The following is a 25,468-nucleotide window of genomic DNA, read 5'->3' as shown; positions in this document are numbered from 1 at the left end:
ATAGGGAGGCCCTGTCTTTACAGAAAAAATTGTAAAAATTAGCCAGTCATGGTGGCATGAGCCTGCAGTTTCAGCTCTTCTGGAGGCTGAGGTGGGAGCATTGCTTAAGCCTGGGAGCTTGAGCTGTGGTCATGCCATGCACTCCAGCCTGGATGACAGAAGAGTGACCCTGTCTCAAAAACAACAATGACAAAAACCAAAACCAAAAATCAACAAAACAAAAACCCAAAAGTGGAAACAACCCAAGTGTCCATCAACAAGAGAGTAAATAAACACAGTGAGAACTACCCATGCAGTGGAATATTTCTCGGTAATAAAATGAACAGGTTAGTTATATGCGCAACAACATAGATGATTGTCAAATCATCATGCTGCAAGAATGAAGCCAGACAAAAAAAGGCCTCCCTCCCCACCAAAAATCCTGTATGATGCTATTTATTTGCCATTCTAGAAATGCAAATTAATCTATAGTTCCCAAAAGCAGGACAGTTGTTGCCTGGGGTGAGACAGAGAAGGAGAGATGGACTTTTTAAAGGGCACTTGGAAACTTCTGAGGGTGACGAAATGTTTTGCTTTCTTTTTTTTTTTTTTTTAATTGAGACAAGGGGCCAGGCTTGGTGGCTCATGCCTGTAATCCCAGCACTTTGGGAGGCTGAGGGGGGCGAATCATGAGGTCAGGATTTCAAGACCAGCCTGGCCAACATGGTGAAACCCCGTCTCTATTAAAAATACAAAAATTAGCCAGGCGTGATGGTGCGTGCCTGTAGTACCAGCTACTTGGGAGGCTGAGGCTGAGGCAGGAGAATTGCTTGAACCCAGAAGGCAAAGGTTCAGGTGAGCCGAGATCACACCAGTGTACTCCAGCCTGGGTGACAGAGCAAGACTCAGTCTCAAAATAAAATAAATAAAATAAAATAAAAATAAATAAATAAATAATAAAATGAGACAAGTTATCGCTATGTTGCCCAGGCTGCTGATATTGAACTCCTGGCCTCAAGCAATCCTTCTGCCTCGGCCTCCCAAAGTGCTGGGAATACAGGCATGAGCTACTGCACTCACCCTGTTCTGTATCTTAATGGTGGTGGTGGTTCACAGATGTATACATCTGTCACACTCATCAAATCGGACACTTTAAAGAATGTAGTTATTGTACAGGCTGGGCATGGTGGCTCACGCCTGTAATCCCAGCACTTTGGGAGGCCAAGGCAGGTGGATCACCTGAGGTCAGGAGTTCAAGACCAGCCTGGCCAACATGGTGAAATCTGTCTCTACTAAAAATACAAAACTTAGCCGGGCATGGTGGTGGGCACCTGTAATCCCAGCTACTCGGGAGGCTGAGGCAGGAGAATCACTTGAATCAGGGAGGCAGAGGTTGCACTGAGCCGAGATCGTGCCACTGCACTCCAGCCTGGGTGACAGAGCAAGGCTCCATCTCAAAAAATAATGTAGTTATTGTACATAAATTATAACATAAATTCATGCACATAAACTCAATAAAGTTTATTAAGGACAAAAAGTAAATAGTAAATGAGATTCAACATAGACATATGAATCCAGACACTTGGAAGTGGAAGTAATGTTGATATTGAATACAGGTAATTTTGAACAAATTTTTCAATGTAATAACATTCTCACATCTTTTATTAATTAACTAAAAAAGAAATGGAGCTACTTGAAGGTTTTTTTTTTTTTTTTTTTTTTGAGACAGAGTTTTACTCTGTTGCCCAGGTTGGAATACAGTGGCACAATCTCAGCTCACTGCAACCTCCGCCTCTTGGGTTCAAGAAATTCTCCTGCATCAACCTCCCACGTAGCTGGGACTATAGGCGCCCACCACCACACTCGGCTAATTTTTAGTAGAGACAGGAATTCACCATGTTGGGCAGGCTGGTCTTGACCTCCTGACCTCAGGTGATCCTCCCACCTTGGCCTCCCAAAGTACTGGGATTACAGGCGTGAGCCACGGTGCCCGGCCTACTTGAAATATTTTACATATTAATTCACTTACAAGGTAGTTACCATCAGTTTGGTATTAATAGAATAAAGAAGTTATTTATCAATAAAAATTACTAGTGACACTGAGCATTTTTCACATTTAGCAGCCAGTTTTTTTTTTGAATTGCCTATTTGTGACTTTTGCCAATTTTTCTATTAGATTGTTCTTCTTTCTTCATTTGTTTACAGGCCTATCTGCCTCATCAGCCTGGGAGCTCCACAGAGACAAGAACTGTATTTCATTTATTTCTCTATCCCCAGCCTAGTACAGTGTCTGGTATTTAGTTCATGAAATATTTTGTTAAAATTGAACAAAACGAGGCCAGGTGCGGTGGCTCACGCCTGTAATCTCACCATTTTGGGAGGCCAAGGCCGGTGGATCATTTGACGTCAGGAATTTGAGACCAGCCTGTCCAACATGGTGAAACCCTATCTCTACCAAAAATACAAAAATTAGCCAGGCCTGGTGGCAAGTGCCTGTAATCCCAGCTACTCGGGAGGCTGAGACAGGAGAATCACTTGAACTCCGGAGGTGGATGTTGCAGTGAGCTGAGATCGAACCACTGCACTCCAGCCTGGGCAACAAAGCGAGACTCTGTCTCAAAAAAAATAGTAAAAAAATAAAAAATAAAACGAGACAAGTTATTGCTATGTTGCCCAGGCTGCTGATATTGAACTCCTGGCCTCAAGTGACCCTTCTGCCTCGGCCTCCCAAAGTGCTGGGACTACAGGCGTGTCACCATGTTGGATAGGTTGGCCTCGAACTTCTGACCTCAAGTGATCCACCTTGGCCTTTCAAAGTGTTGGGATTACAGGCATGAGCCACCATGCCTGGTCCCTTTTCGCAATTAATCAAAAAACGCCTAGGTGACCGAGCAAGACTCTGTCTGAAAAAAAAAATACATATACATATATATATATATGAATGGAATGATAGTCTCATAACTCCTTGGAAACATTATTACTTCTGTTTAATAGATGAGGAATGTAAGACACAGAGGCTGAGTAATTTGCAGCCACACACTGCCAAATGGTAGCATTGGGACTGTAATCTGGGCCTTCCGATTCTTTTTATTTATTTGTATTAATTTTTTTTAATAGATGGGGTCTCGCTATGCTGCCCAGGGTGGTGTGGAACTCTAAGGCTCAGGTGATCCTCCTGTCTGGGCCTCCCAGAGTGCTGGGATTATAGGCGTGAGCCACCATGCCCTGCCGCAGGCTTTCCGATTCCAAACCATAGATTCAATGAAACTGTCCTCCATCCCCTCCAGAGATGTTTGCCTGGACCCAGTTTTCCTCAGGATATCAATGAATAGTCCATGAGTTTAGTGAGTGAAGGTCAACTTCCATCAGGCGCATGCGTCCCTTCCTTTTCCCATGGAGGAAGAGAGACATCTTCCGCTTTGCCTGTCTTTTGGCCCCGGCGACTCACCATCGCCCGTGCGGAGGCGATCGCTAGTTGAAAGGATGGCGACTGGAACGCCAGATTCTCAAGCGCGATTCGGCCAGTCCGTGAAGGGGCTTCTCACGGAGAAGGTGACCACCTGTGGTACTGACGTAATCGCGCTCACCAAGCAGGTGCTGAAGGGCTCCCGGAGCTCCGAGGTGAGCTGGGAGTGGACTGTCCCGGCCTGATAGTCCGGGGAGTCGCGGTCTTTCGTTGCTGTGGGAAGGAGGTCGCGTTGCAGCCTGGGAATTGTATGCTGTGAAGTACTCGCTATGAGTAGGTCTTCTTCGCGAAGGCGCGTGTTGCATTCTGGGGTGTGTAGTCTCTTTGGTTAGGGATAGTGCGTGAGGGTGGGAGGAAGAAACGATGCCCTGGGAGCCTGTGCTTTATTATTTATTTATGTATGTGTGTATGTATGTTGTTGTTGTTGTTGTTACGAAGTCTCGCTCTGTCGCCCAGGCTGGAGTGCAGTGGCGCGATCTCGATTCACGCCATTCTGCCTCAGCCTCCCCAGTAGCTGAGCTCCGCCCGCCTCGGCCTCCCAAAGAGCTGGGATTACAGCGTGAGCCACCGCGCCCGGCCGGGAACCTGTGCTTTAAAACAAAGCTGTTTGGGAGGCCGAGGCGGGCGGATCACCTGGGGTAGTGAGTTCGAGACTAGCCTGACAATCATGGAGAAACCCTCGTCTCTAGTTAAAAAAAAAATTCGCCGAGCGTGGTGGCGCATGCCTGTAATCCCAGTTACTGGGGAGGCTGAGCCAGGAGAATTGCTTGAACCTGGGAGGCGGAGGTTGCGGTGAGCCGAGGTCATGCCATTGCACTCCAGCCTGGGCAACAAGAGCGAAACTCCGTCTAAAACAAACAAACAAACAACAACAACAACAAAAGCCAGAGAGAGGCAGGGCGCCGTGGCTCACGCCTGTAATCCCAGCACTTTGAGAGGCCAAGGCGGGCGGATCACGAGGTCAGGAGATGGAGACCATCCTGGCTAACACCGTGAAACCCCGTCTCTACTAAAAATACAAAAAAAAAAAAAAAAAAAAGGAAAAAGCCAGGCGTGGTGGCGGGCGCCTATAATCGCAGCTACTCAGGAGGCTGAGGCAGGAGAATAGATTGAACCAGGGAGGTGGAGGTTGCAGTGAGCCAAGATTGTGCCACTGCACTCCAGCTTGGGTGACAGAGAACAAGACCCTGTCTCAAAAAAATATACATATATATGTATATATATTATATATATTTTCAACTAGAGATGTTTATCGTTAACCACCTATAAATATTGAACATATTCATCATAAACATACATTTATTTAGCATTTTATATGTGCTGGACACTTGTCTTTTATGGAGTTTAATTCATGAAGTCTTTAGAATGACTAATTGAAGGCAATATTTTTCCTTTTCTTTTTTTTTTTTTTTTTTTTTTTTTTTTTTTTTTTTTTTTTTTTTTTTTTTTTGAGACGGAGTCTTGCTCTGCCGCCCAGGCTGGAGTGCAGTGGCCGGCTCTCAGCTCACTGCAAGCTCCGCCTCCCGGGTTCACGCCATTCTCCTGTCTCAGCCTCCCGAGTAGCTGGGACTACAGGCGCCCGCCTCGTCGCCCGGCTAGTTTTTTGTATTTTTTAGTAGAGACGGGGTTTCACCGTATTAGCCAGGATGGTCTCGATCTCCTGACCTCGTGATCCGCCCGTCTCGGCCTCCCAAAGTGCTGGGATTACAGGCTTGAGCCACCGCGCCCGGCCCCTTTTCTTTTTTTGAGACGGAGTCTACCTCTGTTGCCAGGCTGGAGTGTAGTGGCGTGATCTTGGCTCACTGCAACCTCTGCCTCCTGGGTTCAAGCGATTCTCCTGCCTCAGCCTCCCGAGTAGTTGGGATTACAGGCACACACCACCACGCCCGGCTAATTTTTGTATTCTTAGTAGAGATGGGGTTTCATCATGTTGGCCAGGCTGGTCTAGAACTCTTGACCTCGTGATCTGCCCGCATCAGCCTTCCAAAGTGCTGGGATTACAGGCATGAGCCACCGCGCCCGGCAGCATTGCTTCTTAAACAGTCTCCACATAGCTATTTTGTTTGATTAACTGAGAATTTCATGTGTAAAACACTCATTCCACAGTATTCATTTAACAAATACTTATTGGGTGTCTGCTATGTGCCAGGAACTGCTCTAGGTACAAGGGATAAACTAAATCCCTCTACTTAGGAAGTTTACATTTTAGTGAAGAGACAGACAATAAACAAATGAAACAGAAAAAAATCAGGTGGTGGTAAATCCTGTGAAGCAAAATTAATCTGGGAATAGAGAGTGATGAAAGGGTTAATTTTTGTTTGTTTGTTTTGAGACAAAGGAGGAGTCTTGCTAGCTCTGTCACCCAGGCTAAAGTGCAATGGCGAGATCTCGGCTCACTGCAACCTCCACCTCCTGGGTACAAGTGATTCTCCTGCCTCAGCTTTCTGAGTAGCTGTGATTATAGGCGCCTGCCACCATGCCCTGCTAATTTTTGTGTTTTTAGTAGAGATGGGGTTTCATCATGTTGGCCAGGCTGGTCTCATACTCCTGACCTCAAGTGATCCTTCCCGCCCTGGCCCCCCAACGTGCTGAGATTACAGACATGAGTCACCACACCCGGTGGAAAGGGTTAATCTTAAACAGATGATCAGGGAAGGGCTCTCTGGGGAGAGAGCCTGTGAGGAGAAACACAGGGACATTTGCCCACAGCACACTGAGTGGTTATGACTCATAGGCTTGTCTCTTGGCATGCCTGTGTTTCTGCTCCTCCATTTGAGTTGTGTGCTTAGTGAGGGTCCACTGTGTTTTTTTCTAAACATAATGTGTGTGTGGTCTTGGCGCAGTGACTCATGCCTGTAATCCTAACACTTTGGGAGGCCGAGGCAGGATTGCTTAAGCCCAGGAGTTCGAGACCAGCCTGGGCCACATGGTGATATCCTGTCTCTGTAAAAAAAGAAAAAAAAAAAATGAAAAAAAATTTTTAAATGTGTGTATGGCACTTATGCTTACAGTTGCAACTATATAATTTAGTGAAATAATACGAAGAATGATGAAATATGAGTACCAAAAAAGAGGGTTGCTATTGCTATGAAAACTAAGTTGAAAATCAGAAACACTTGTTGAAGATGAGTAGCTAAGACAAATTGTTATTGAGTTAATTATGAACAAGTTAATGGTAAAAGCCTGGGAGAAAAATTTGTAGCAATCTAAAAAGATTCTGTAGTGAAGATTGTTCAGGTGTATTCAAGATATTCCTCCATTTTAAAGAAAGCAAAACTAGAAATCTTAAGATATGGTATGTTATGTGTCTGGTCGGTTTATGTAGGAAAGTGATGCAGAATGCCAATGAATATATCAAGGAAAGGCCTTGGCTTTACTTTACAACAGCCCCTGCCTTCAAGGCAACCACAACTCCCATCCAGTCTGTTTTCTGAATGTCTCACAAATCCTTTGTTTCTTTTTTTCTCGGCTACTTCTGTGTTTCAGGCCATCCTCACTGCTTGCTTAGAGTACTGCTGTGTCATCCTAACCAATCTCTGTGCCTCATTCCCCACTCTAGTCCACCTGCTGGCCACATTTCTAAAACAGAAAAATGGATCATGCCATTTTTCTCTAGAATTACACACACACGATTAATTCTAAACCCTAACTTTTAAGTCTCAGATTAGAAGTCACTTCTTTTAGGAACCTTTCCTGAACACCTACCCCTGTAATCAGTTAGACCTCCTGCCCCACTACATGCTCCCAGAGCAGCCAATGCTTCCCCATCAGTACTTACTGTAAGGTGATTTAAGTGCCTATGTTCCCTTTGTATCCCCTCCAGATTGTGAGCCCCGTTATCACTCTTAACCAGAGTAAGGGCATATGTTAAACACTCAACAAATGTTTGTTAAATGAATAAGTGAATGAAGTAGATTCTGTTAGAACCCTTTTTTTTTCTGCCATCGGTTTGTAAGTCACCATCTCCCATCTATAGGAGTTTGAAGTTTTCCCTTAAAAGTAGCCACAGGAGGAATGCAAAGTGGTACAGCCCTAAAGGAGAGGAATTTGGCAATATGTAGCAAAATTAAAACCCCACAATCACAATCACAGTCCTGTGAGTCTATCCCAAATATATGCTGGCAAAAAGATGCAAATATATGAGATATTTGTAACAGTAAAAGCTATAAGATGCAAGATATGAGAATTTTTAGTACCACTACTTACTGTGGCAAAAGACTGGGAACAGCCCCCAAATCCCTCAGCAGATAACTGATTGAATAACCTTATGGTCACCTATAGAGTGTGGTACTCTGCAGTTGTAAAAGAGCAATGGATTCAATAGGAGATAGCAATTGAATATGAGAGTCAATATGTGTTGCTGCAGATAGCCCTCAGGGATCTATTGCAAAGTGAAAATATCAAGGTGTAGGCTGAGTGCAGTGGCTCATGCTTGTAATCCTAGCACTTTGGGAGGCCGAGGCAGGCAAATCACTTGAGCCCAGGTGTTTGAAACCAGCTTGGGCAACATGGCAAAACCCCATCTCTACAAAAAAATACCAAAAGCTATCTGGGCATGGTGGCGTGCACTTGTAGTCCCAGCTACTCTGGAGGCTAAGGTGGAAGGATCACCTGAGCCCGGGAGGTCGAGGCTTCAGTGAACAGTGATGGTGCCACTGCACTCCAGCCTGGGTGACAGAGTGAGACCATATCTCAAAAAAAAAAAAAAAAAAAAAAAATATATATATATATATATATATAGAGAGAGAGAGAGAGAGAGAGAGAGTGTGCAAGGTGTAAACAAGTACACATAGTATGTTACATTTTAAGTAGGAAGGTGGTATGGAGGAAAATAAATACATGCGTCTATTGTTTAAAAAGGAACAATGGAAAGAAAACCACAAAGCTAATAAAAGTAGTTATGCATGGGGCTGGGTGTAGGGGCTCATACCTGTAATCCTAGGCGGGTGGATCACCTGAGGACGGGAGTTTGAGACCAGCCTGGCCAACACGGTGAAACCTTGTCTCTGCTAAAAATATAAAAATTAGCTGAGCGTGGTGGCGTATACCTATAATCCCAGCTACTCAGGAGGCTGCTGCAGGAGAATCTCTTGAATACGGGATGCAGAGGTTGCAGTAAGCCAAGATCACATCACCGCACTCTAGACTGGGTGACAGAGTGAGACCCTGTCTCAAAAAAATGAAAATTAAAAAATAAAAAAAAAATTATGCATGTGGGGGAGAGAACAGGGAAAGAAAGGGACCAAGATGGAAAGTCCTGTTTTATTGTTTTGACTTTAGATGTCTAGAAAGGGTTACTAACTTTAAAACTTATAAATAAAGTTGCCCTGGGTAGGGGAAGAAATCTGGCAATCCTAGTTACTTTGAAATCACACCACCCTTTCCACCAGAGTCTCCCTGACCCGGGAGAACAGGGAAGGGCTAGTAGGATACATATAACAGTAGCGCCTTTTACTTGGCTGGATTTAGGAGCAGGGTGCAGTATTAGGCCAGGAATCTCTGTTGGTCTCTACTTGCCTCTCAGTGGTAATGCAGTCAGCTCTTCCTTGACTGTAGGCCACCCAGTAGAATCCCAGCTCTGCTTTTCTCTTTCGGTCTCAGGACCCATTAAACTCAGTGACCTCATTAAATTCTGCCTGCACATTTCTCCTTTCTTTTCTTTTTCTCTTCTTTTCTTTTTTTTTTTTTTTTTTTTTGTGACAGAGTCTCACTCTGTTGCCAGGCTGGAGTACAATGGTGCAATCTCAGCTCACTGCAACCTCTGCTTCCCAAGTTCAAGAGATTCTCCTGCCTCAGCCTCCTGAGAAGCTGGGATTACAGGCACGTGCCACCATGCCTGGCTAATTTTTGTAATTTTAGTAGAGGGGTTTTGCCATGTTGGCCAGGCTGGTCTTGAACTCCTGATCTCAGGTGATCGCCTGCCTTGGTCTCCGAATGTGCTGGGATTACAGGCGTGAGCCACCACACCTGGCCATCTCCTTTCTTTTCTTTTTCCCAGCCCTGTCTGGTCATCTTTTATGGAGTGGTTCCCTATTTTAAGCCCTGAGCTTCTCCTCATGGCTTCCCCACAGCTCCCACTGTTTCTCTTATTCCATTTTCTTTCTTTCTTTCTTTTTTTTTTTTTTTTGAGACAGGGTCTTGCTTTGTCGCCCAGGCTGGAGTACAGTGGTGGGATCCTGGCTCACTGCAACCTTCGCCTCCTGGATTCAAGCAATTCTCCCACCTCAGCCTCCCGAGTAGCTGGGATTACAAGCGCAGGCCACCATGCCCAGCTAACTTGTATTTTTTGGTAGAGATGGGGTTTCACCATGTTGCCCAGGCTGGTCTTAAACTCCTGACCTCAAGTGACCCGCCCACCTCGGCCTCCCGAAGTGCTGGGATTACGGGCATGAGCCACCGCACCCGGCCTTCTCTTATTTCAATTCTAAATAGCTATGTTCTTCCGTTCTTTTCAGCCCATTCTAACTCTTGTGCCTTTACTACTCTCAAACCACCCCAAATCTCAAATCTGCCTTTAAAGAATCAAGAGTCATCTCTCACTGAACTTGTGGTGCCAAAGTTTTTTTGCAGACTTCTCTTAGCATTTAATGAATACACTGTGCCAACAGCTCAGCAGTTAGGAAGCACTTGATTTCTCAGGCGGTGGCCTTTGAAACAGATGTCAGGTCCATGCCAGAACTGCCATAGTGCCAATGAAATAAATTTTCAACAAGAACAAATAGAAAATGATCCTCCATTACATTTTGAGTGTTTGTGGTTGTATAGGGTGGAGGAGCGGGAGAGGAGAGAGGGTAGTGGTGGAACAGCTGCAGACAGAAGATTACAGGAAGTTTGGGGATTTTGATTATTACCATTTTATTTTTGTGTTCCAGCTGCTAGGTCAGGCAGCTCGAAACATGGTACTACAGGAAGATGCCATCTTGCACTCAGAAGATGTAAGAAACAACTTTTTTTTTTTATGATTTGGGTTTATGTATATAGTTTGTGTGGCCACAGGAAAGTGGAATGTTCTATTTATCTCTCTCTTTTTTATGCAGAGTTTAAGGAAGATGGCAATAATAACAACACATCTTCAATACCAGTGAGTATGCCCCCTCCAGCAACTATTTGCTGCAGAATCGTTATCCTTAGTCTGCTTTCATGGCCTTTGTGCTTCAGCGCTTTCCTATGGAGGCCAGAGTGGGAGTAAAGGTCGGGGTGGCCAAGGATGACTTTTCTCGATGGCAGAGATGCCTGAGACTACAGAAGAAGTGGGGGTAAGGGATGCGAATCAGAAGCAGAGTCCACCTTTTATGAACCTCCCCATGTTAAATTGAGGCCTCTTCAGAGAGAGACTGTAAACCCTGTGAAGGCAGGGCCCGTGCCAGGACCATGCTAGCACTGTACTTGGCACCTATGAGGCAGTTCATCCTTATTTGATGGCTGACTGTGCCCAAGGTTTCTCCTGGGAAGTTGGGTCCTCTACTAGGGAATCAAGTTTAACACACCTATATCCTACATGGTACGTAGGTATCTATGGCACCTGCTACATATAAATCATGTAGGGAATTTTGAAATATAAGATGCCCCCCCTTTCTCCATTATAATTTGCTCTTCATCTTATTTCATGTTGTTATATATTTTATGTACTTGATATTATACTTATGTACCTGTTAGAAATATATGGTTAGGGGCTGGGTGTGGTGGCTCACACCTGTAATCCCAGCACTTTGGGAGGCTGAGGAGGGCAGATCACCTGAGATCAGGAGTTCAAGACCAGCTTGGCCAACACGGTGAAACCCCTCGCTACTAAAGATACAAAAAAGTAGCTGAGTGTGGTGGTGGGTGCCTGTAATCCCAGCTACTCAGGAGGCTGAGGCATGAGAATTGCTTGAACCTGGGAGGTGGAGGTTGCAGTGAGCGGAGATTGCACCTCTGCACTCTACCCAGGGCGATAAAAGTGAAACTCTGTCTCCAGAAAAAAAAAAAGAGGCTGGGCACAGTGGCTCATGCCTGTAATTCCAGCACTTTGGGAGGCTGAGGCGGGCGGATCACCTGAGGTCAGGAGTTCGAGACTAGCCTGGCTAACATGGTAAAACCCCGTCTCTACTAAAAATACAAAAATTAGCTGGGCATGGTGGCACACACCTGTAATCCCAGCTACTCGGGAGGTGGAGGCAGGAGAACTGCTTGAGCCTGGGAGATGGAGGTGGCAGTGAGCTGAGATCAGGCACTACTGCACTCCATCCTGGTGACAGAGTGAGACTGTCTCAAAAAATATATGGTTAGAAATTTCACTCTTTGATATTTAAATAGCTAACATTTGTCATAGTCATTCTTTGGGTATCTACATATTAGGTATGTGACCATTTGATTCCATAGACACAGACTAATTTTAAGCCATGCATGTAGTTTGTTGGACCACATTTCTCACTCTGGGAGAGTGTTACTATCTGTTTAGGTTTAGAATCCATCTTTTCAGCAGCTCTGCACTCAGATAGGAATCCCTGTTCAATAGCACAATCTTAGGATAGGATGGATAGAAATACAGAATGTGACATAAGCGGAAATTTCTTCTGCCTATATGCATATATCTGGTCATAAATGAAATTTCTACTAGTTCACCTATGTGTATTTTCCTCTTTCCTTTTCTGATTTAGGCAAGAAGCTATTCAGAAGAAGTAAGTAACCCCAAAGGTAGAGGAGTAGGGAACCAACTGAAGCAGGCTGGGGAATTATACTGCTGGGTCCAGGATCAATACAAAACACTGGTTGTCATATGCCCTCAAATTGAAATATGCTATGGGATACTCACTTGGGATTTAAAGAATACAGCATATTTCAAAGGTGTGCAGTAACTTAACTCACTGCTAGTAATAGTAAAGCTTTCTAAAAGTTACAGGGTATAGAGACCAACCTTAAGAAGTAGAAAATCTTTTACGTTGCTAATATTCATTAAACAGAGTAAATGTGGAAAAACCATTAAACAGCCTTGTTTTCTAAAATGGATTAAATTTGTCCCTTGCAATATTGTTTACATTACTAATTGACTTTGCAAACCTTTCATCAGAGTTTAAACACTTCTGGGACCCAACTGGACTGATAGCAATTTTGATTTACATGCAACAGTATTTATGCATTAAACTACAGACAGCTTATACAGGACGGGTGTAGTGGCTGGCTCATGCCTGTAATTCCAGGACTTTGGAAGGCTGAGGCTGGAGGATTGCTTGAGCCCAGAGTTTGAGATTGCCCTGTGCAGCATTGTGAGACCCTGTCTGTAATGAAAAAAAAAATTGTAAATAGTTGTACAAAGATGTCTTTATTATTGCTCATTGCAGATAAACCCTGTCTCTATTCTAATTCTAGTGTGGAACAGTCATCAGATCTACAGGACCAGTTGAATCATCTGTTGAAATAGAATGACATGTAAGAGTGCTGTAGCACTCCTTTGCCTAATGCTGAGGAGTAAATACTTTATACAACCGTCCTCTGGGTTTGGTTTTCTATTTTCTTCTCCAAAAGTTAAGTTAGAAAAGTTCTGTGTTGATGTACAGTTTCTCCTAAGAAGAAGCGAGGTGGTTGAATTTTGGAGGCACTTCTTGAATCGGACTAACCCATGCTCTTATTGAATTCTTTCAGCTGCTGTGTTTAGTTTGATATTAAAGCAAAATTAAAAGAGGTTTTAGTTTTTCCCATAGAACTTTTAATATGTCAAAAGCTATATTGTCTGAATTGCAGTACTTAAGCAAATACTGAGTAGTGTTTTAAATTCAGAAATAGAGCTTCTATTATGAACACATAAAAATGATTTTTTCTCTTAATCATTATTAAGGAAATATTTTAATTTCATGGTCATATAATGGTGAGAAGTAATACCTGATTGTTTCCTTTTCTGTTCTAGTAACTCAGAGGAGATACGTGTTTTATTTGTGATAGCAAATTCCTAAATGAACATTAGGCAAGTGGTATCATTATCAGGCCAGCTGCAGCCTCTTGCCTTGACCTGCATTCCTAGAATTTCTTTGTTGCTGTAATTCTTGATTAAGTGACCTTGACTTTGATTTTGTGATTTTGCTAATCATCAGCAAACTCACTTGCATGACGTTACTGCCTAATATGAAGGCAGTTGAATTATTATGAGTGATTGCCGCAGAGGGTTGTGCCATGGTGAAAACTTTGATGTTTGTCTGTGTTCATTGGATCCATCTTTTTAAATGACATTACCATGAGTTTGTGGTCAAACCTGAATATCTTTGTTTGAATTTAAAATGGGACTCTATATTGTTCTAGTTCAGGTCTTCATTTACTAAGAGATTGAGAGAAATCTGACGTAAGAAAATACTGTTTTCACTGCTGGAACAAAGAGGAGGTAACAGTGAATCCAATATAGTTCATATTGTTATCCAGTCATCAAGTTAACTAAGCATATCAGATTATGTTTATTTCTCATCCATATGGATATTAACTTAAGGTAGAAAAGCTAGATGTGAAGGGTCTGAAAAGGCATTAATTTATGTACTAATTCTGTAAATATGTATTAATTGCAGTATTATTAAATACAGATGGACTCAATTTACCTTTGAAAAGGAAGACCACTAATTTAGAAAATGAAGCTAAGTGCAGTCATTACAAGAAGCAGAGAAATACTTAAGTTGGAAAAAAATTAAAATGAAGGGATGGTCTAAGTTTTCTTTATGCTGGAACAAATATTAAAGAAGCAACGATTGCTTACATTGTATGTGATAAAATATATGTTTCACAATCAAAATTTTAATAGTAAATATAAGATAAAATTTATATTAAATAATGAAAATGTATTTGTACTGAATTTAGTCACTAGAGAACATTGTAACAAAATACATGAAAGAAAAGTAGCCAGAAATGTGAGAACAGGTGGAAATGTATACATTATTTGATGGGTGTTTTTAATAGAAATAAACAACATACATAGAATTAAATGGTGATCAAAAACATGGAAAAAATACTTCGCTAAGTAACGTCTAAGTTGTAGAGGATGTGCTGGAAGATAATATTTTTAAAATAACAAATGTTCAAATGCCATGCAAGAAAATTTATGTGATAATACCAAAGCAATACTATAAGAAAATTATCATGCTTTAAATCTCTGTATTAGGGATAGGGTGGAAATATTTTTGTTTTTTTAAAGGGATATATAGTTAGAATTTAGAAAGAAATCAAAATGAAAATAATAAAACTAAACGAATTAGAAACAATAAATTAGAAAAAATAAAAAGTATTAAGTAGTTCTTATAGATTAAATTGGTAAAGTGTCAGCTCAGCCAGAAAAGTACAAATTAGTAAATTCGTAATTGAATAGGCAATATATAAAATCAATTAGATTTGAACAAAGTTATCAATTTGCTGCTAAAAATTTGATTAATATATGCCCAGCTCCTTATAAAGATAAAAAATTACAAAACTGAAACCTAATGGAGAATATTCCGGATTGGTTATGAGAAATAATCCACAAACTAAGAATAAGCAATTAAAATGGCATTTGCTTGTGAAGGCTTTCATGAGACTTTTCCAGACTGTCAAAGAATATATGCTCCTGGCTGGGCGCAGTGGCTTATGCCTGTAATCCCACCACTTTGGGAGGACAAGGCAGGCGGATCACAAGGTCAGGAGTTCGAGACCAGCCTGGCCAACATGGTGAAACCCCATCTCTACTTAAAAAATACAAAAATTAGCCAGGCATGGTGGCACGCGCCTGTAATCCCAGCTACTCGGGAGGCTGAGACAGGAAAATTGCTTGAACCCAGGAGGCGGAGGTTGCAGTGAGCCGAGATCGAGCCACTGCACTCCAGCCTGGGAGGCAGAGCAAGACTGCATCTCAAGAAAAAAAAAAAGAACCTATACTCCCAAAATATAGAAAATGATCATAAGACACTAATTCATTTAATGAAGTAAACAGGATTTTCATTTTAAAAATAAAATGACGTAAGAAAGATGATGCAAGAGGATGTAAGATAATATAGGTGATTTTTTTATGAGTATAGATGCAAAAATCCGAATAACATCTTAAAAAACTGAATAGAGAAATATTTTGAATAATTGCTCATGTAACTCCAGAATTTCAAAGTTGATGTAATAGTTACAAAACACATTACGTTAATAAGAAGTAACAAAATCTTTTATCACTATAATATATACCAAAAAGGCATTTAAAATACACTTTCTATTTCAAAAAACACTAAACAATTTTTTAAAAGAGTATGTTTTAAAACCCAACATAATATTTGATGAAGAAGAGTCATATAACCCCAGAATATTAGAGCTGTATGGGGCCTTAAAAGTTCTTAAATTCTGGTCCCGTGTTTTACAGATGAAACAGACACAGCCAGGAAGATGAAATGACTTACCCAAGGTCACTGAGCTTGATGGCAGGTCTTTTGACTACTAGTCTAGCTCTCTGTTACCTGCTGGTTTCCTTATGCATAGAAACGGGTGCCACCTGTCATTACTAGTCTTCAACATATACTAAAGAGCTCTTAGAAAAGGAAAAGATCTATGGCCGGGTGTGGTGGCTCATGCCTGTAATCCCAGCACTTTGGGAGGCTGAGGCGGGCAGATCACGAGGTCAGGAGATTGAGACTATCCTGGCTAACACGGTGAAGCCCCGTCTCTACTAAAAATACAAAAAAAAAAAAAAAAAAAAAAAAAAAAATTAGCTGGGCGTAGTGGCGAGCGCCTGTAGGCCTAGCTACTCAGGAGGCTGAGGCAGGAGAATGGCATGAACCTGGGAGGCGGAGCTTGTAGTGAGCTGAGATCGTGCCACTGCACTCCAGCCTGGGTCACAGTGCGAGACTCTGTCTCAAAAAAATAGTAATAATAAAAAAGGAATGGATCTTGGAAGTAGCTGAATCCAATCCATTTGCCCCTGCTTCTGCATCTCAGGTGAGCCATCATCCAGTCATTCATCTGGCTTCTGCTTACATTATTTGGGGAATCCTTTACTTAGGGGTGCTGATCCTTTTGTAAATCTCCACTTCTTGAAAGATGGTTCTCTGTAATTAACAAAAATCTGCCTTTCTCGATCATCCTGGAATTGTCACGCCAGTAGCTTCCAAGATAGAATGTGTGACGGTGTGCACAGGCCTCCGTTGAAGGGTGAGGAAGAAAATTTCTATGTATGTTAATTTTTTATCTTAAAAATATTAGCTTTTGTGAGGCTGGGTGCAGTGGCTCATGCCTGTAATCCCAGCACTTTGGGAGGCCAAGGCGGGCGGATCACGAGGTCTGGAGATCGAGACCGTCCCGGTGAAACCCCATCTCTACTAAAAATACAAAAAAATTATGCGGGCGTTGTGGCGGGTGCCTGCAGTCCCAGCTACTCGGGACGCTGAGGCAGGAGAATGGCGTGAACCCAAGAGGCGGAGCTTGCAGTGAGCCGAGATCATGCCACTGTACTCCAGCCTGGGCGACAGAGCGAGACTCCGTCTCAAAAAAAAAAAAAAGAAAAAAAAGGTTTTGCCAATATTTAAAATACGACTTCACTTCATGTGAGAGTCCTAATTTGTTCTACCCAGTATACAGTTATATAGCATTCCTGTCATTTAGCAGGGGTGATAGTAAAACAAACAAAAAACTCACAAAACCTGTGGTGAGGCACTGACCAATCAGAATGATTGATGGTCACAGTCTGATCCAAAATTAGCCCCCACGCCAGACACCATGAAGGAAAAGTGAGAATAACTCAATTTAACTTGACAGTGATTTGTTTTATTGCAGTTTATCTGTGTGTGAGTAGATAGATTTAAGGATTGTTGGCCAGGCATGGTGGCTCACGCCTGTAATCCCAGCACTTTAGGAGGCAGAAGCAGGCAGATCACCTGAGGTCAGGAGTTCGAGACCAGCCTGGCCAACATGGTGAAACCCCGTGTCTACTAAAAATACCAAAACATTAGCCAGGCATGGTGGTGCATGCCTGTAATCCCAGCTACTTGGGAGGCTGAGGCAGGAGAATCGCTTGAACTGGGGAGGCAGAGGTTGCAGTGAGCCGAGATTGCACCATTGCCCTCCAGCCTGGGCAACAAGAGTGAAACTCCATCTCAAAAAAAAAAAAAAAAAAAAAAAAGGATTGTCAAATGATTCTTGCAAGTAATCCATAAATTAAAGATAACAAAACAAGCACAAGAGAAAAATGATAGAGCCCTTTCCTTGACCTCTCACTAATCTGCCGTTTTAAGATAAAGATATCATTTTAACTATGAGAAGGTAACTGTTTTTCTAAAGAAACTCATTTTATGAAGAGAATATTTTGAAAACTAATATTTAGGAGCGTTTTCACCATTCTATGATTGCCCGAAAACTAAGTGATACTTATAAAAACACTAAGTTTTATACACATACTAGTTGGAAATATTCTAACCTGTAGAAATATTCCAACAAGGATTATTTCCGTGGGATTAATTTGTTAAAAATATAAAAGATACCACCTTTCTATTAATTTGTAACAGCTAATTGACATCAGGGAAGATGAAAATTTACTAGCTGGATATCAACCAGATATTTGTATTATTGGCAGTTGAGATTGAAAAATGAATAAAGGAGTCCACTTATTCCATTTAGATATCCTTTCACTTGGATCTCCCTGTTTCCTTACTGTCCTAATGAATAGAAATGATCGTTACAAGCTGGGCATGATGGCTTGCACCTGTAGTCCCAGCTACTGGGGAGGCTGAGAAGGGAGGATGGCTTAAAGCCAGAGTTGAAGGATCCAGAGATGATTGCGCAGTGATGCTAAGCCTGGGCCACAGAGTGAGACCCTGTTTCTAAAAAAATTTTTTAATTTATAAAAAGAGAGACAAATACTTGTCACAACCACAAAAGGATATAAGATATATGCATATAATTGTGGAAGTAAAAATAAATAATTTAAAAATACTTTCGGGTGCTCGCTTTGGCAGCACATATATTACGGTTGGAATGATAGAGAAGATTTGCATGGCCCCTGTGCAAGGGTGACATGCAAATTCGTGAAGCATTCCGTATTGAAAAAAACAAAAAATACTTTCGGGCCTGGCACTGTGGCTCATGCCTGTAATTCAGACACTTTGGGAGGCCGAGGCAGGCGGATTGCTTGAACCCAGGAGTTGGAGACCAGTCTGGACAACATGGTGAAATCTCATCTCTACAAAAAAATACAAAAATTAACCAGGTGTGGTGGTGCACGCCTGTAATCCAAGGTACTTGGGAGGCTGAGGCAGGAGGATCGCTTGAGCCGGGAGGTTGAGCCTGGGTGACGGACCATCTCAAAAAATTTAAAAATTAAAAAAAAAAAAAATTCTGCAAGATGTATACCTAGAAAATACACGTGAATTGACCAAAAATTACTATAGGTAAAAATAAATTTAGCAAAGCTGCTTTCCTAAATACAACCCAAAATAAACTGGGAACAGCTACATACTGTAATGGTACCATCTATGTGACATTGTAGAAAAGGCAGAACTATAGGGAGGGAAAACATCTGTGGTTGCCCAGGAGCTGGGGGTGGGAAGAGGGAATTTACTACAAAGAGGCACGAAGAAACTTGCGGGCCAAAGCTCTTTCGGTCTCCGTTATGGTGATGTATATAAGTTTGTTAGAGTTCACAGAACTGCACACTGAAGAGAGATGGATTTTACGGAATGTGAATTATATCTCAATAAACCTGACTTTAAAAAACAGATCGAGAAAAGATGATTCCATTCCCAAAAGGGGGGGGGGAATATCATTATATAGGTGAGTGTTCATTTAAATCAGAGTATGAGATTTATCCGTGAAAATCACAGTGGAGCGAACAAGAGGGAGGCTGATACCGACCTCCTGGTTGGAAAGCCTGTAGAGCAACGCAGATAACTGTGGGACGGCGGGTCAGGCGGTGGGCGCCGGAGAGAGGGACTGGAGCTGGGTGGGCGGGCGGAGCAAGCCTGCCAGCCTGGGCGGGGCCTCGGCGCTGGAGCTGGCTGCGGGAGCCCGCCGTACCGAGTCACAGGCCGAGGAGACAGTGAGTGCGCGCCCTCGGCGCCCCGCCCCAGCCCCAAGGCAGGCCCCCAGCCCCTTCCCTGGGCCCCAGCAAGGCGGGAACGCGAGCGCCTCACCCGAGCTGTGTCTCGAAACCTTGGTCCTCTCCGCACCCCTCGGCCTGCTGCCTGCCCTTTACTGGCCCCCTCCCTCTTGCCCGTCCCTCAGCACCCTTTTCCTTTCAACTAACTTTCCCCCTCCCGACAGTGGCTGCCCCCCACGACGCTGAGATCCGGAAGGACGTGCAGGTGAGAGCTGTAGGGCCTGGAATGGCCCAAGTGGAGCCTAGGCTAATGGAAGTCTGGCCTGGCCCCGCGCCCTGTCCTCCGGGACTCCTAGAGTCGGGGTAGGGCAGGGTCTAGGCTTGGACCTTTGCTGGGAACTGAGGTCAGCCAAGTGGAGGTGGAGGTGGTGATGGAGCCCTCGCGCTGCAGTCACAGTTCTTTTTGCCCTTCCCTATTCCTCACTCCACTGTGGGACGCTGGGTCAGACCTACTACGGGCAGGTGCTGAAGAAATCAGCAGACCTGAAGACCAACGCCTGTGTCACCACAGCCAGGCCGGTCCCCAAGCACATCCGGGAAGCCTTGCAAAATGTACATGAAGAAGTAGCCCTAAGGTAGAGTGTCCCGTGCTGTCCCCAGGAAGACCCCAAACTGCAGTTTTCCCAAAAGATAATGATGCAGATCACTAGGGAGTTAACCCGTAGCCACCAACCCATCAGCTTGCCTTGTCTATTGTAAAAATCCTAAATCTCAGCACCCATCATCTTACTGCTCTAAGAACCTCCGATGAATCTGGGCGCGCCGGTGAGCCTGTAGTCCCAAGTGCTTGGGAGGCTGAGGTAGAGGATCGCGTGAGTCCAGAAGTTACAGGCTGTAGTGTGCGATCCGGGATGTGAATAGCCACTGCACTCCAGCCTGGTCAACACAGTCAGATACATCTCTAAAATAAACGCGTACTTTTAAAACATTGCCCCCCCCCCAAAAAAAAAAGAAGAAGCAGCTCCAATGTGAACACTCCGTAGTCCCTGCCCATGCTCAGAGAATAGTCACACTCACTGGATCTGCCATTCAAGATATGCGCAGTTCGGCCCTCCCTAATCAACCTTGGCCCTTCTGAACCTTCCCTTCCTCACTCCATCAGCACTGCCTTTCCAGCGGGCAGTCACCAGTTTGGAAAGCCTTCCCTCTTCTTTCTCCTTCCAAACCTTGCCCATCCAGCACCACCCTGCTGTCCCACCTACTGCATGGAGCCTTCTCTAATCTTTGAGCGGCCTCTTCCCCAAACTGCCACAGCACTCTGTCACTCGGTCTGTCCGTAAATCATGGGAAGTGTTTTCTGTGTACAATGTTTTACCTCGCCTCTTAAATACACCTACGGGGCCGGAGGCTGTGGCTCACGTCTGTCATCCCAGCACTTTGGGAGGCCAAGGCAGGTAGATCACTTGAGGTCAGAAGTTCAAGACCGTTCTGGCCAACATAGTGAAAGCCCGTCTCTACCAGAAATACAAAAATTAGCTGGGTGTGGTGGCGCACGCCTGTAGTCCCAGCTACTTGGGAGGCTGAGGGAGGAGAATCACTTGAACGCAGAAGGCGGAGGTCGCAGTGAGTGGAGGTTGTGCCACTGCACTCCAGCCTTGGGAGCAGAGCAAAACTCAGTCTCCAAAATAAATAAATAAATAAATAAAAAGATCCAGGGCGGGGGCGGTGTCTTACGTCTGTAATCCCAGCACTTTGGGAGTGCGAGGCGGGCAGATCACGGGGTCAGGAGATCGAGACCATTGTGGCTAACACGGCGAAACTCCGTCTCTACTAAAAATACAAAAAATTGGGGACGGGCGCGGTGGCTCAAGCCTGTAATCCTAGCACTTTGGGAGGCCGAGACGGGCGGATCACGAGGTCAGGAGATCGAGACCATCCTGGCTAACACGGTGAAACCCCATCTCTACTAAAAATACAAAAAAAAAACTAGCCGGGCGAGGTGGCGGGTGCCTGTAGTCCCAGCTACTTGGGAGGCCGAGGCAGGAGAATGGCGTAAACCCGAGAGGCGGAGCTTGCAGTGAGCTGAGATCCGGCCACTGCACTCCAGCCTGGGCGACAGAGCGAGACTCCGCCTCAAAAAAAAAAATAAATAAAATAAATAAATAAACAAATACAAAAAATTGGCTTGGCGCTGTGGCAACCGCCTGTAATCCCAGCACTTTGGGAGTCTGAGGCGGGCATATCACGAGGTCAGGAGATTGAGACCAACCTGGCTAACACAGTGAACCCCGTCTCTACTAAAAATACAAAAAATTATCCGGGCGTGGCAGCGTGCGCCTGTAAGTCCCAGCTACTGGGGAGGCTGAGGCAGGAGAATGGCGGAGCTTGCAGTGAGCTGAGATCGCGCCACTGCACTCCAGTCTGGGTGACAGAGCAAGACTCCGTCTCAAAAAAAAAAAAAAGAAATTAGCCGGGCATGGCGGCAGGCGCGCCAGTAGTCCCAGCTACTCGGGCGGCTGAGGCAGGAGAATCGCGTGAACCCGGGAGGCGGAGCTTGCAGTGAGCTGAGATCGCGCCACTGCACTCCAGCCTGGGCGACAGGGCGACACTCCATCTCAAAAAAAACAAAAGAAAAAGTAAAAAGGAAAAAAAAAAACAAACCTATGGGACAGAAACCTTACATTTTTTTCCTCAATAACTAGCAGTCCTGGGCCTGAATTAGAAGCTCAGCTAATGACTAAATGTATTTATTCAACACATTATTTTATTTTACTTATTTATTTTTTGAGACGGAGTCTCACTCTGTCTCTTAGGCTGGAGTGCAGTGGCACAATCTCGGCTCACTGCAACCTCCGCCTCCTGGATTCAAGCCATTCTCCTGCCTCAGCCTCCCGAGGAGCTGGGATTGCGGGTACCTGCTATCATGCCCAGCTGATGTGTTTGTATTTTTAGTAGAGACAGGGTTTCACTATGTTGGCCAGGCTGGTCTCCAACTCCTTGCCTCAAGCGATCCACCCACCTCGACCTCCCAAAGTGCTGGGATTATAGGCGTGAGCCACCGCGCCCGGCCTGAACACATTATTTTAGATGGCTTATAAAGTGTTAGGGCCTAGCACATGCCCAACAATACTGTGGTAAAGCAGATACAGTCCCAGCGTTCATGGGTGTCCAGTTCAGTGGAGACTAAACATCAGAAGTATGAGTGAATGATGCAAGAAAGAAGGGAGGGAGGGAGGGAGGGAAATGTGTATACTATTTAGTGGTTTCATGTCTTCCAGTCTCCAGGGAAAAAATATGTGTTTTCCATTTCCCAGGTATTATGGCTGTGGTCTGGTGATCCCTGAGCATCTAGAAAACTGCTGGATTTTGGATCTGGGTAGTGGAGCTGGCAGAGATTGCTATGTACTTAGCCAGCTGGTGGGTGAAAAGGGACATGTGACTGGACTAGACATGACCAAAGGCCAGGTGAGGCAATGATTTGGAAGACAAAGAGGAAAAGATTCTCAAAAGCGTTCTTTGAGAAATAAAGTTTTTTTCTTCGTGGCTCTTCAAGGATAATTTAAGAAAGCCTCTAGTTAGCAATGCTCATTTGTGCCACTAGTGCTTCCTGGCTTGGAAACTGATAACTTAAACAATTAGGGGCTCTTCTGGGCAAACACAAGAGTCGGAGGTTTGTTCTGATATGCATATTGTGACGACAGAGCGGACTTTGATCTTCCCCTTCTTGCTGCCATCTATCCTGAAAGATTTTGTTATTGAATGAGGCATTTATTCAAGCCAAACTGCACAGGCAGCAGGGAGTTTATGTCCCAGGTTGTAGTACATCCTACATGTCCACAGGAATCTTGTATATTTTTCCAAAATAATCTAGAGGAAGTATATTGTGTTAGTGACAGGAAATTTTTAGGAAAAAGTCATGTATTTTTTCAAAATGTTATCAAAACTATATTTTTCTTACTTTAGGTGGAAGTGGCTGAAAAGTATCTTGACTATCACATGGAAAAATATGGCTTCCAGGCATCTAATGTGACTTTTATTCATGGCTACATTGAGAAGTTGGGAGAGGCTGGAATCAAGAATGAGAGCTATGATATTGTTGTGTAGGTCTATATTCTTACTATTATGACTATAGCCCATTTTTATTATTATTATTATTATTATTATTATTATTATTATTTTCAGTCGGAGTCTCTGTCAGTCGCCCAGGCTGGAGTGCAGTGGCGCAATCTCGGCTCATTGCAAGCTCCGCCTCCCGGGTTCACGCCTTTCTCCTGCCTCAGCCTCTGGAGTAGCTGGGACTACAGGCGCCCACCGCCACGCCCGGCTCATTTTTGTTTTGCATTTTTAGTAGAGACGGGGTTTCACCGTGTTAGCCAGGATGGTCTCGATTTCTTGACCTCGTGATCCGCCCGCGTCGGCCTCCCAAAGTGCTGGGATTACAAGCGTGAGCCACCGCGCCTGGCCTTCTTTATTATTATTATTATTTTTATTAATTATTTTTTGAGGTGGACTCTCGCTCTGTCGCCCAGGCTGGAGTGCTGTGGCCCAATCTCAGCTCACTGTAACCTCTGCCTCCCGGGTTCAACTGATTCTCGTGCCTCAGCCTCCCAAGTAGCTGGGATTACAGGCACACGCTACCACACCCAGCTAATTTTTTACATCTTCTTTTAGTATAGATAGGGTTTCACCGTGTTAGCCAGGCTGGTCTCAAACTCCTGACCTCAGGTGATCCACCTGCTTCGGCCTCCCAAAGTGCTAGGATTACAGGTGTGAGCCACCATGCCCAGCACTCATTTCCTTTTGAACACACAGATGTCACTATTACTGTTTGCTGAATTGACTCTCATTTGGGGTGTTAGACTAAACTTAGCATGGCTTACTAATGGGAGAGAGCTGGTTTGAGCTGCTGGAGCTCACCAGCAGCAGAACAAGGTCAAGAAATCGAGACCATCCTGGCTAACACGGTGAAACCCTGTCTCTAGACCAGGAGAGAACTTACTTGAAACTTAACCAAAAACCAATGAACCCAAAAGACCAGCAGGACCACTAAGTTTGCTCCTACAGTACATGCTGACCTGCATCTTTCATTATATTTCCATGGTAAATTATAGGATTCTATTTCCTTTTTTCCCTCAAGTTGTTATTGCCAGATCATGCCCAAGTGACAGCTGCCTTTGAGGAACGTAGCCTGTTTACATGGGGCATAAGAAATGCCTCGTTCTGGCCGGGCACGGTGGCTCATGCCTGTAATCCCAGCACTTTGGGAGGCCGAGGCAGGTGGATCACGAGGTCAGGAATTCAAGACTAGCTTGGCCAACATGGCAAAACCCCATCTCTACTAAAAATACAAAAAGTAGCTGGATGTGGTGGCACGCGCCTGTAATCCCAGCTATTTGGGAGGCTGAGGCAGGAGAATCACTTGAACCCAGGAGGTGGAGGTTGCAATGAGCCAAGATTGTGTCATTGCACTCCAGCCTGGGCAACAGGAGTGAAACGTCATCTCAGGAAAAAAAAAAAAAAAAAAAAAGAAAGAAAGAAACAAAGAAATGCCTTGTGTGGTAGGCATCTGGTCCGAGGGTTCATCTTGTTGCATGATGAACATCAGGACAGAAACAAATAAGAATCATGCCTGATATTTTTTTTCTGCACATTCAAACTTGCTAACAATTTATTGAGATTTTAAACACTCTGTCTCTGATCTTGGGGAAAAGCTTAGTTGAAGGCATTAGAAAGAGAGGAGGGAGGCAGTAAGAATGGGGTAGCTTTGACAGAAAGGTAGGAGCCACCTTTAGGGTCTGAAATGATTTGCAGATCTCTGAGTATTGTGAAGATCTGCTCGACACTTCATCTGTTCTCTTTTAGATCAAACTGTGTTATTAACCTTGTGCCTGATAAACAACAAGTGCTTCAGGAGGCATATCAGGTGCTGAAGGTGAGGAGGAGAGTGAGATAAATTATCTTTGAACATCAGTGAGAGCTGATGGGTTCAGTCTTGTTTGTTCCCCCTTAAACTAAGAGCTCAAACTCTCTTA

At 44.0% G+C, this 25,468-nt stretch overlaps 2 protein-coding genes and 1 non-coding gene across 3 annotated transcripts in view; all 3 read left to right on the top strand.

The window, feature by feature from the left end:
- Positions 1 to 3,403: 3,403 nt before the first annotated feature.
- On the top strand, positions 3,404 to 14,385 carry BORCS7 (BLOC-1 related complex subunit 7). Its single transcript, XM_010356185.2, has 5 exons — positions 3,404 to 3,600; positions 10,318 to 10,380; positions 10,483 to 10,526; positions 12,085 to 12,105; positions 12,794 to 14,385. The coding sequence occupies exons 1-5, from the start codon at positions 3,463 to 3,465 to the stop codon at positions 12,843 to 12,845; spliced, it is 318 nt and encodes a 105-aa protein (XP_010354487.2). The 5' UTR covers positions 3,404 to 3,462; the 3' UTR covers positions 12,846 to 14,385.
- Positions 14,386 to 18,341: 3,956 nt separating this feature from the next.
- LOC115900539 lies at positions 18,342 to 18,446 on the top strand. Its single transcript, XR_004060223.1, has one exon. It is a non-coding gene; the product is annotated as a U6 spliceosomal RNA (small nuclear RNA).
- A 940-nt stretch (positions 18,447 to 19,386) lies between these two features.
- AS3MT (arsenite methyltransferase) overlaps positions 19,387 to 25,468 on the top strand; it is a 30,525-nt gene continuing 24,443 nt past the window's right edge. Inside the window, exons 1-6 of the mRNA XM_010356186.2 lie at positions 19,387 to 19,436; positions 19,661 to 19,701; positions 19,944 to 20,071; positions 22,751 to 22,901; positions 23,400 to 23,536; positions 25,299 to 25,368. Coding sequence (XP_010354488.1) covers position 19,436; positions 19,661 to 19,701; positions 19,944 to 20,071; positions 22,751 to 22,901; positions 23,400 to 23,536; positions 25,299 to 25,368 — 528 coding nt within the window. The 5' untranslated portion in view covers positions 19,387 to 19,435. The remainder of the gene's footprint in view (positions 19,437 to 19,660; positions 19,702 to 19,943; positions 20,072 to 22,750; positions 22,902 to 23,399; positions 23,537 to 25,298; positions 25,369 to 25,468) is intronic.

This window comes from Rhinopithecus roxellana, chromosome 11, assembly GCF_007565055.1.
Source record: "Rhinopithecus roxellana isolate Shanxi Qingling chromosome 11, ASM756505v1, whole genome shotgun sequence".
Lineage (NCBI taxonomy): Eukaryota > Metazoa > Chordata > Mammalia > Primates > Cercopithecidae > Rhinopithecus > Rhinopithecus roxellana.
This window is presented reverse-complemented; position numbering and strand designations above follow the sequence as displayed.

Excerpts from the sequence above, each read along its gene's own strand:
- BORCS7 (XM_010356185.2), top strand. The coding sequence starts at position 3,463 with ATGGCGACTGGAACGCCAGATTCTCAAGCGCGATTCGGCCAGTCCGTG. Across the intron at positions 10,381-10,482 it reads CCATCTTGCACTCAGAAGAT|AGTTTAAGGAAGATGGCAAT; the intron begins GTAAGAAACAAC and ends TTTTTTATGCAG. Across the intron at positions 10,527-12,084 it reads ACAACACATCTTCAATACCA|GCAAGAAGCTATTCAGAAGA; the intron begins GTGAGTATGCCC and ends TTTCTGATTTAG.